At 39.8% G+C, this 12,146-nt stretch overlaps 1 protein-coding gene across 3 annotated transcripts in view; it reads left to right on the top strand.

The window, feature by feature from the left end:
• CDH6 (cadherin 6) overlaps nt 1-12,146 on the top strand; it is a 137,488-nt gene that overhangs the window by 79,237 nt on the left and 46,105 nt on the right. For all 3 annotated transcript variants that reach the window (XM_079793071.1, XM_079793070.1, XM_079793072.1), the window contains exon 2: nt 2,968-3,324. In XM_079793071.1, the coding sequence (XP_079649197.1) occupies nt 3,097-3,324 (228 nt within the window). In that variant the 5' untranslated portion in view covers nt 2,968-3,096. The remainder of the gene's footprint in view (nt 1-2,967; nt 3,325-12,146) is intronic.

Genomic DNA, 12,146 nt, shown 5'->3' with positions numbered 1-12,146 from the left:
ACTTGCAAAATTCAAAGCCAAGTTCAAACAAAAAACTCTCAGGTGTGCTGTCAGTGACACCGGGCAAGCTAAGAGGGATGGCTCCTTGTGGAGGCATCCAGCAGTAGTATTCCATGTGTTTGTGGTCCACACATTGGAAACCTATGAATTGTTTTCAGTGCTCAGTGCACACATGTAGTATTTTTAAATCTCACGTATTATTTGTTCTTTATATATTGAAATGTGTATAAAACCTAAAAATGTGTGTTTTGAGTCATTTCACAGTAATTATTATTTACCAAGAAATTGTTATCTTGGAGAGTTATATCTTACAAAGAAAAACAAAGTTCTTTATCAATTGCATAATATTCAGGTCTATAACCACATCCTTTTAAGTTCTGTCATTTACAGACAGTCATTGTTTTGCTCTGATGCATTTGCAAATATGTTAGTTAGTTCATGAAAGGAACTCTGACTTACTCTAAATTCCAGGTTTCTAAACATGTCATATCTTTAAACTAGATGAAGATTTATAGAACGCTAAGAAATAACTGGATTCATAAAAATACTGGCAAATAATCAGGATAAACAAAAATTGGTTATGTGGGACTGAATAGACTGAGAATAATTATAACACTATTATTTTGTTCAAAATATTGCTGATTTTAAAATCTTTTGTTTTCCATATATAAGAAAACTTGTTTTTACCCTACAGCAATTTGGTAAGTTATATCCTCATAGCCCTAGACGGTTTTCTCAGTGGTTAGAGCATCAGCCCTCAGACTGAAGGGTCTCAGCTTCAATTTTGGTCAAGGGCACGTACCTCAGTTGCAGGCTCAATCCAGGTTCAATCCAGGCTCGATCCTCAGCTCCCCTAGGATGCATGCCCAGTCCGGGTGTGTGCAGGAGGCAACCAATCAATGTGTCTCTCTTACATTGATGTTTCTCTCTCTGTGTCTGGCCCCTCCCTTTCAGTCTCTCTAAAAATCAATGGGGAAAAAAATATCCTTGGGTGAGGATTAACAAAGCAAAACAAAAAAAATTATACCCTCATAAACAACATTGAAGCATTTATATTTTCCTCCCTACCTAATCCCTCCAGATTTGGCAACTCTTAATGAGTATTATTATTTTCATGGCAATACACTTCTTTGCATGAATTCAATAAGACCAACTTCCAATTGTGGTTTTATTAGCCACAACTTTGACTGGAATGTCATGTCTGAGAGAGATATGCCTGGACACTGGATATCACCGGAAAGCCTTAAGGAATGAATATTGACTTTTGTTTTGTTTTTTGTTAATCCTCACCTGAGGATATTTTTCCATTAATCTTTTAGAGAGAGTGGAAGAGAAAGGGAAAGACAGAGAGAAACATCGAAGTGAAAGAAACCCATTGATTGGTTGCCTCCTGCATGCACCCTGACTAGGGCCTGGGCCGGGGAGGAGCCTATGACCAAGGTATGTGCCCTTGACCAGAATGGAACCTGGGACCCTTTGGTCTGCAGGCTGATGCTCTATCTACTGAGCCAAACTGGCTAGGGTTGAAGATTGACTTTAAAGCCAAAAAGATAACATCTAGGCCTCAGTTGTATTTCAGCTCCAGACCCAGAAAAGTGGCAAGATCAGAAAAGTGTCTCTGGCTGCCTCAGGACCAACTGCAATGACTAATGGCCCCTGCTCTGGCACCAGCCAATCAGTCAGTGGAGACCACAACCCTGAAAAAGCACACTTCGAAAGCTGATAAAAATTTTATTGAGATCCTCCCTTGAGAGCGCCCCTAAGATTCCACCTGCAAGAGAGAGATGAATATGCTCAGGATGAAGGACCCAGCACACTCTCTCCCCTAGGGGAACATGCCCGCACCATTCCCTCCCCCACTTCTTTCCTCTAAGGAACCCCACAAGACTTGTAACTAGGGGAGCAATGGGCAGCGGCAGCTCAGACCGGGCTAACCCCCTTAAACCTGTCTCCAAGGCCCTCTTTGCTCTGACTTCTCAGTGAGCCAAAGCAGCCCAGCCTAGGCTCTCCTGTTACTTCGTCTATGCACCTCCCTTGCTTCACTGTACTAAGTATATTTTCGCTGTGGCCAGTAAAATCTTACTTACTTTGCTGCACTTTGTCTCTTGATTGAAATCTTTCCTTCAAGAAGACAAGAACTGAGGTCTTTTCATCTCACTGGTAACAATAGGAGAAAATTAAGTTTCCTGGTTAAATGTGGAAAATATTGAATTAAATATAGGCTTATCATCATCATTACAAAATTCCATTTCAGAAACTTCAATATGCTAATATGCATTCTGAAGAGAAGGTGTATGGCCTTTTCAAACTTATTTGGCCCAGACTGTTCTAGCAGGTCATCTCCAAAGCCAAGAGTCTGCAAAACAGGCTCCAGCTGGACATATCCACACATCACAGGTACTCACTACATTCTAGCAAAATTTCAACACTATCCACTCTCAATTGAATTGAAACTGTCTGTAATATTCTTTGCCTTAGACTTGTTCATGAGGATAAATATGCAAATATAGGGTGTCCCAAAAAATGTATATACACATTTTGAATAATTATAAAGGCGGTGTTTATTAAAATACATTCCATTTTCAAAATTGAGCCATTAGCCGTTAAAGTGTGTATACATTTTGAGTCAGAAACACAAACTCATTTCTTCTCACTAGATCTCAGCCCAGGTACCCCGAGTAGTGAAATTAGCCACTCTGGCGTGCTGACCTACAACAACGCTATCACTTAAAATAGGATTTTTAAGTGTTAGAAGAGGAGAAAGGAAAACAAGCAGCTTCCTACTGACCCTATGCTTTCCATTTAGCACATCTAAAGGACCATTTTTCCTCATTTCAAAACTGATAGCCAACTTATTTTTGTTGTCTTGCTATTTAAATGTCTGTCTTCTTTTGCCAGAGCTTATTTACTCTAACACTGAATTTTAAGCATCTCTAAAAACACTTGATATGTTCTTATTCTTTCCAGATAGCCTCTGAGAGGCACACAAAGAACGTTAAGGAAGAAAGGAGGAATGACGCTGAAGACAGTGCAGTGAACAAAAGGAGCTTCAAGGAGAGGCGTCCCGCTGCCCAGAGCCTGGACCGTGTCGTCAGCATGAGAACTTACCGGTACTTCTTGCTACTCTTTTGGGTTGGTCAGCCCTACCCAACTTTCTCAACTCCGTTATCTAAGAGGACTAGTGGTTTCCCAGCAAAGAAAAGGGCCCTGGAGCTCTCTGGAAACAGCAGGCATGAGCTGAACCGTTCGAAAAGGAGCTGGATGTGGAATCAGTTCTTTCTCCTGGAGGAATATACGGGATCCGGTAATCAGTATGTGGGCAAGGTAGGATTCCATTGGGCGCTCTGACATTGTGGTTTTAAAAGCCTGAAGAAGTTACTGCTAATGGACAGACAGGGAGGGTGTGCACTAGTCCCCAACACAGCAAGAACTGTTGCTTATCTGGTAAGAGTTTTTTCCCCACTTGAGTCATTTCAGGTAGAGGACTGTAGCAAGAAGCTGAGAAATGTTAGCGCTCTTACAAAGAGAGAGAAATGCCCCGGTGGGAAATGAAACGCCCACAACCATCCACGCAGGATTATCATAAATCCTTTAATTTTTACTTTAGCTGGAAAAATATGGCCCGGCTTATTCTATGAAGCAGGATGTATTAAAAATAGGAACAGAGCGATTAAGCTGTAAGGAAAGGCAGGTCCCTTTTTCTCAGTCTGAAAGCAAACATTCTGAGCTTTTGTTCTTTGGCCAGGTTCAAGTTAACTATTTCTTAACTCCGATACCTACAGTGCCAGCCATTCTCAGACCTAATGGAGCCCTTGGCCCTCAAAACCCACCACCGCCTTAGGTTGGCTGTTGGGACTGCTGCTGCCGGTTTGTCTTGTCTCAGCTAATGGGCGAGAGCCAGGCATTGCAAAGACTTGTGATTTCGCTGTGGCGAGGTTCACAGAAGAGACAAATGGTTATGGAGAGGTGCTATTTCCAAATATCATCTGACCATTTTATGGACTCCAGAAAGTGGGATGAGGAGGCATCGCTTCTGATCGCCCTGAGCGAGGGCTGGCGCTGAGTCAGGGAAACAGCTTGGTTACGCTGTCAGCCTGAGTTTCCCTGACATTTTATCATCAGCTCCATTCGTGTTGCAGAATATCTGCATACTGTAAAGATGTGAAAAATAAAACGCCAGGGATAGGGGTTTGAACTTTGTGAGTTCCGTGTTTCATCATATGGTGTTGGTAAGAAAAATCATTGTCACACATCCTGTACGTAAACAAACTAGGGATGAACGTGTAACAGAGATGATAAACGTCTCCGTTTATGGTTGCAGCTACGATTTCAGACATCAATAGTAGCGTCTGCAAACTGCATAAATTTTGCAGATTCCAAGGGCTGTGTGGTCACACTTCAATCTGTTGTCAAATAGCCCTGAATAACCATGTGCAGAGAAGTCTCTTTAAGTATTTACCACTATCAGTGAAGGAGAGCCAGCCATGGCGTGGGCTGAGGTAACCAGGCTTTGTTCCAATGAGGTGAATTATTAATATGGAATAAAGTAGGAGAGGAAGTATTCGGTGAAGGGGTGAACATTGACACAGATCCCCAAGGGGCTACCCTTGTATTTGCTGTGGAATTCACACGCCGAGCGACTGCTGAAGACAGTCCGCGTGCCTGTTCTTCTCTCTGTTTCCTTTGTGAAATTTGAATAGCGCTGCATTAATAGGGTAATGGTTGTAGAAACATTAATAATCCTATCATCTTTAAAGCACTTTCTAGAATACAAATAACTACTGTCACAGACATTTTTTCAAGTGCTTTGTCTAATTGATCCTCCTCTTTCTCTTTTCTGCTTTTTCTTCTCAAATGGTGATGCCCTCGTACAACAAAAATACCACGCATTTTTAAAGAAAGGCAAGCTATTTCAGGACACTAGGAGCAGCAGCGAAAAAAACCGCCTAGGAATCCGCTCTAGGATTATAATTGTGGGAAGTAGTATTGCCGCAGGGAAGAGTCGTGAGCTGTGGCCCAGAGCCGGTGATTAACCTTCCAGGCTTCAGCTTCTCATCTAGAAAACAATGCCTGCTTCCTGGAGTTGCCTAGTGTTTAAGTGTGATGAGATGACAACTAGTGGCTGGCACATAGTAGGGGCATAAAGAAGTCGTTATTATTGATGAAAAATCCACTGTATGCACTCTATCACATTTATTGATAATGCCTCGAAGTGGAATGTTGATCTTTATATCATTGCAAAAGTAAAATGAGGTAACTGATGGATCTCTCAGTGGGTGGGAAATGTAAAGGAGAGAGGCACAGCTTCAATCTGATTGGTTGGGTTGGGATATTTCATTAGCAGCAAGATCAATTTCCCTGCCTCACCTTTGCGTGCCCCTCCCCGACCTCCCTAAAGCTATGACACAGAAGAGAGCACTAGCTGGAGAAGAAAGTCAAGGGCGGAGATTGAAGTTGTCCAGTAGTGGCCAGCTTGCTTCATCTGATGTGTGTGAGAGGTATTTGTGCACTATTCATAGGGCGTTTTCCCGAGTCTGTCTTTGGAGTTATGTATCATCAATAGACAAAAGGAAGACTATAATGTGCTTTGTACCACAATAAAAAAGATACACAAAAATAAATAAATGAAATTTTAAAAAGAAACTGGTTTGGGTTCCTCATGTGGCAACAAGTTGGTCCACTTTTAATAGATAAGGAATAAAACAGAAACCGATGAGATTATCCAGATCTATAGGGTCAAGAAGCTTTGGAAAACAAATTTTTTTTTCAAGATCAGGCAATAGCAAGGGTTCCAAATTTTCTCAATTCATAATGTCCTTAAAGTTTCAATCATTTTTTTCACGGTGTCCTTAGGTCAAAAGAAATAGTTAGGCCCAAACAATTTACTAACTATTTATGTTCTAAAAACAAATAACTGTTTGACAAAAATACGCATCAGTTAACAAATTACTAATGGAAGGTGTGCGCCTTCTGGGCATTGCACAACTTCTCAGAATGGACACCGCCCCCTCATTCCCTTTTCCACATTGATTTTTGCATATACTTGCCTTCTGCCACAGTGCTGGGGGAAAGCCAGCTTCATAAATATGTAACATCATCAAAAGGAATGTAGTACCACCTACTGTTGAAACTGTGAACTACTCTGAGCTAGTACTTCACAAGATGTCTGACAGAGCTCAAGGGTTTGTTGCATTATTTCCCTGGAAATCTTAAAATATTTCCTGGTGCCACAGTGAGTTCATTGCTACACCCCAGGGTACCTCAGTGAACACTCTAGGAACCATTGGACAATAGTTAGATTCCCATGTAAAGGTATACAAAGACTAACTGAACCTTAGCCCTAGTAAATAATAGTTACTTAGAGCCTCTTCTTGAGGCCTAAAACTGAAAAGATTAATCAGTACAGGTAATGGATAGAAGCGTTAACTGAGGAAAAGTAATGCAGTTGAGCAAATAACACTTAAAGTAGAAGAAAAATGTTTTTGCATTATAAGCATTTGTTTGTATTTGTATTTGTGTTCATTGGTTCCAGTTATCCTGGGTTTAAGTCAATAGAGATGACAGTGACAATTGTGGAGCAAGGAATATTTGAGAATTGATGTGGGAGCAAAGGGCTGTCGAGAGTCCAAAGAGAAAAAAGATAGGGTCACATGAGCATCCAAGAGGCAGGAGAAGACAGAGTTGGAGGCTGGATGACAATAAAGTGAATAGACAAGAATCAGGGGTCCTCAAACTACGGCCCGCGGGCCACATGCGGCCTGCCGAGGACATTTATTCGGCCCGCCGGGTGTTTTTGCCACCGCTGCCTGTCCTGCTTAGCAGCCGACTCGTCCCAGGCCCGCAGGTGTGGAATGTGCGCCGCACTCTCCGACTCCCCTCCTTCTCTCTGAGGGACAGTGAAGTGGCCCCCTGTTTAAAAAGTTTGAGGACCCCTGGACAAGATCATACTTAAAACTTGAAGTGCAAGCGAGAGCAGTTAGACCCTCCTCCTTTTCTTGTCTTAATACTCCTCAGCATTTCACTCATGGCCGTAAGATGAACAGAGAAACATGGACTCTGCCGGTTAGGGTAGGGATGCACTTACTGCGAACAGCCGAGATATTGACACCCAAACTCTGACGTATGGGAAAATTTCAACACCTGACTCTAGAATGGTTGTGGCAGGTAGGGGTAACAAGGCAGGAAGAAGTGGCCTGTGTTGGGTAAGAGTTTGTGAGCTTAAGATATATAGATACAGATACAGATAAGGAATGTGAATTTTTTCTAACATACATGAATATTTGGGGGCAACTTTGAGCTGATTTACCATAAGCAGCATCTGTGTCACCTGGGCGCCCATTAGAGATGCAGAATCTTGGGCCCCACCTGAGAAGCTGCATTTCAACAAGATCCCCAGGTGAGCTGTATGCACATTCATATTTGACAAGTGCTGCTTTTAAAAATACCTTGCCTGGGTCTCCCCTCCCCAGAGATTTTGATTGAGTTGGTTTTTAATTATTTATGATTCCAATATGTGACAAAATTTGCGAATCATTGCCCTAGGAGAATATTATTGGCAACAATTATAACACAACATGGCAAGGTCAGTGATAAACATATGATGGAAATATAAGGGAGAGGGCCAACTGGGAGCGGGGTTCAGCCGAGCTTCCTGACGGAGGTGATGATGTTGAAGAACCGCTTCAAGGTGTCAGCTCGCACAGCAGAGGGAGAATTACCAGGGCTTTCCAATTAATTGGATGCCAAAGGAGAGAAAGCCAAAGGTTCAGAGATCTCTATTCAGAATCAGACAGTGAAAGTGTCACTAATGCCGGCACAGGAAACAGAAAGAGGTGCATATTTTCTCGCCCAGGTTTTCAGGGAAGAGTGTACGATTTTATACAAAATCTACTTAGGTTGTCTTTGGCTTATAGAAAAATAAGAAGAAAGCATCGTAATTTCACACTTTCAGAAAAACACCATGCCTTCCTGCCAACTTGACATAATGTAGCAATTCCTTGATGATGGTCAGTCTATAGTGTGAGATTAAGCTCAATAAGAAAGAAGAACAGAGGCAGATATTGATTAGATGTTCGAGGCACAGGCATTAAAACATAGATAAATATATTTTTAAACCTCAGAACTTGCACAATGTGAGGCAAAAGATTCGCATATTGTCACTAAACAGACCCCAGCGAAGCTTAATTTCCTTGTCTCCTCCACTTGATCCTTCACAATGTTCTTTGTCCTCTTCTTCCACACAATGTGTGCCTAAAACTAATCTCCATTAGAAGCATTCGAGATGCTTCTATTTTTGGTAACATACCAGAAGATCTGTTTTTATGGACTTTGGTAAACTGTATATTTTCATAGATGTTTTCTGATGCTAGTTTTTTGGAAGTTGGTGATGGTTCTCTTTGGCAGAGTTTCCCAAAAACTGATAACTGTGCTTTTTAAAATATCACGAAAATGTGGCTTCTATTTGAAACTCTGATGTACACATCTTCCTAATAAGCCTTTCCCTTGAGTCTTTAAAATTAGTCTTTACCCAGTTCACCAAAGCCAATATTCTTAGGATGATTGGACAGTAATGTTTTAATGGCCCATAAAAATAAAAGTTGTCAGCCAAATACACCTTTAAAATTAGGGATGAATAATTATTTGTTCCTATAATTACATCATCCAAAATCAGTCAACATAAAGCAACATATTATATACACTCTGAAAGACCATTTAAAACATGCTGTCATTGAAATATTGCTTTATTATATTCCTATTTTTTTCTGAAAAGAGCATAAACGTAAGAATAGAAACCTCCTGGTGCTAATTTGATGGGTGATTCAGAGACTCATTTAACCCCCTGTTACTTCAAACAGCAGCATCAGGTGAAAGGATCATCACAGTAACATTTACTGAGCATTACTTTGTTCCAGACACTCTGCCAAGTGCTTCAGGTGTATTACCTCATTGGACCCTCGCAGCAACCTTGATGCCCACATGTTAGTTATATCCCTGTTTTATAGATGAGTAAACTAAGGCTCAGAGCAGTCAGGTATTTTAGCCCAAAGTCTCACACTGCCAGAACTTGGCAGTTGGCCTCTGTCTATTCCGTTATCTCCCCCCCACACACACACCACTGCTTCGAAGAGCCAGTGCAAGGCACAAATGAAAAAACAGACACACAACATACTTTGGCGTTCAATGATAGAATTCAATTAAATATCACAAATACCTACTGAGAACCTGCTGTGTGACAGCCATGAGGAGAGAGAGAAAGAATTTTTTAAAGACTGCTTTTAAAGAGCTACGCAAATATGTTTGCATGAATATTTTGTGCCTTCCTTTTATTTTTGCTTGATTTTAATTTCCAGAACACATCAGCGATATGCAAAAGAGTTACATGTGAGGATTTTAAAATTAGGTATGTACTTATTGGTCTTTTGGGTCATCATGATGAAAAGTGTCTTTTTTTTTTTCAATTTTATTTCTCTTGATAACCTTCTCTAAACTTCAATGACCTGCAATAATCTTTTCTCCCTGAGTCAGGACAACTGCCTTGAGCACATCTTTCTTCTTCATCATTTAAATTTAATGCTCAGCCATTTAACACTTTTATATTTCAACTGATGGTATAATTTAGAGAACGTGCATTCACTTGCTTGTTGGGTTGGATGTCCTTTTTTAGAATGTCTCAAGAAGTAACTTCCCAACTGCTAATATTGGTAGTAACCCTTGTTTTGTTTCTACTACCAGCCAACTAATTTCAATTCCTTAATGACGAAAGCTTCAGTTTGCTATTTGATGCTAAGAAAATGTGCCATTTAATAGCAATTCCCCAAGTCTCAAACTCCCCTCTCTGCACAGTTGCTCACATAGAGAGCAAAACAGTTAGAATGTTTGACCTTGGTCACAAACCCAAAGGCAACTTTCAGCTTCCTGGTTCACACAGAGTAAAGTACAGAAAGCCAACAATGACTCAATCCAGAATCCTCCAACTTCCAAGTCATTATGCCTGTGGAACCCTATATCCTTCTGCTTATAATTCAATTTGTTCAACAAAATAAAGTGATGAAGGTGAATAAAAGAGAGTTAAGGGTTTAGATTCTTTTTGTCCCCACTGAGCTATTTTATTTCCATGCTCTACAAGTCAAACAGAGCCAGAGGTTGTTGGAAGGTTATGGAGACTCTACATGCTCATTATAACAAATCCCCCAGAATCTAGCCCATGGACATTGTTAAGTAGTTCTTCACTGATTGCCTTAACTTGTTTGTACTATTATTGAACCATGTAATTCTTGATTTGCACCAGAGTTCTTCCTTTTTTATCTTATTATGGGTCTGCAATAGCAAATATTCAGAGTGCCCACATCTACTTTATATTGCTTTTAAAATCAAAATCCCTAATTATAATTTTGACTGAATTTTATTTCAAAAAAAATAGATTAAAAATCCCTAACATATGTGTGTAATTAACAGTCAATAGGTTCTAAAACCATAATCTTTTTCATTTCCATTGATATGAATGACAGCATTAGAACATTATTTTAAATATGACAAGTATATATTATAACCAGAATTATAAATTTTACTATTAGAGGGCAGTACCTCTCTAGTCAAAATTAAATATATCTTCCTAATGTTCTTTTTTTTTTTTTACCAAAAATAAACAGGTTTTTGATAGGGGTTCTGCCTTTTATAACCTTCATCAAATTTAGGGATTATGTTTAGATCTTAATGAGTCATTGGAAACTCAAGAAGGTATCTCTTTTTGTGTCGATGTAGGCTGCTGGTAGCAACTCCACCTTCCTATAAGCCTTCATGCAGTCAGTTATTAAGACAGCAATGCACTATAATCCTAATGAGCATGCTAAGTATGTCTGTATTCTCTCCAAACCTAGCTTTCCCTCGGGAATTGAAGAAGGGGCTGAAGGAAAGTACAGAATTCCCCAGAAGAGAATAAGAGATTTTTTCCTCTTATTGCCATTATTGATAAATAAGTAAAAGTAACACGTATTCTCAAAGGTAATGTGAGGCATCAAATTTGAAATTATGCAACCTGCAAGAAGAAGAAAAGCAGCATGCCAAAATATTTCACTGGAAAAATATTTATAGTTTCTTCCAGTTTTCTATTCACAGAGAATGCATGTACACAAGAAAAGAGAGGCACTTTAAAAGATTAAAATGTATACATGTGTGAAATATATGAATAAATATTTTAGGTGCATTGGTGTATTTCAGCAGACCTGAGGGCAGTAATAAAAGCATAACAAAAAGCTTGAAATATCACTCTGGATGTGGGATTTAATGCTGACTAGAGGGAACAGAGATTGGAGTTAAGAAGGCAATTGAAGAAGTTATCTCAGCTATGGCATTTTCAAATAGATTTGGAAAGAAAATGCTTTTCATTCATTCAACAATTACTCACCAGAGTGCAAAGTTAATAGCAGAGGCAGCCTGCCTATGTTTGAGCCACAGCTACACTGACTATCTAGGTATGTTGAGCAAGTTATTTAACCCCTCTCTGCCCTCGATTTCTTTAACTGTTAAATGAGGGGGGTAATAAAGTCATTCAGGTGAGGCTTAAATAAGTTAATACACAGAAAGGGCTTAGAATGGGCCTGGTGTATCGTAGGAAACTAAGGGAAGACCAATACCAGGCAGGAGGCTCCCTGCTACCAAGTGTGCCTTCAAAGAAAGAAAAGGTGAAGGGAAGGAAGAACCAAAGGTGCCCAGAACATCCCACTAATGTTCTGCCTCCTTCAGGGAAGCCAAGCATCATGGGTCAGAAGATGGTGTCAAAGCAGCTAAGGCATCTGAAAATATGATTGATTAATCAACCACAATTCTGAAGGCTAAGCATACATAAAAATACCAAGTTTTCTTTATTATCCCCACCAAACAAAAAATAAAACACAAACTACAATCACGTTAGTGTGCATTTGTATTCAATCTTTGTAACTTTTGTTCATCTTCCTATTAAGGCTATTTATCATTTATTTCATTTTAAAGCATCAGTTTGCACCACAATTTGGAGTTTATATTATTTAAATTACTTTGAAATGCTAAGTGTCCCAGTAATTCAAAAAATGACTATAGTACTTCAGGCATACTAATATTTCAAGTTGGAGTTCTCATAATTAAGTTGGAATAATATTACAATCTCCTAA

This window comes from Cnephaeus nilssonii (genome assembly GCF_951640355.1).
Source record: "Cnephaeus nilssonii genome assembly, chromosome: 2".
NCBI lineage: Eukaryota > Metazoa > Chordata > Mammalia > Chiroptera > Vespertilionidae > Cnephaeus > Cnephaeus nilssonii.
Note: the sequence above shows the minus strand (reverse complement) of the source record. Positions and strands in the feature narration are given on the sequence as shown.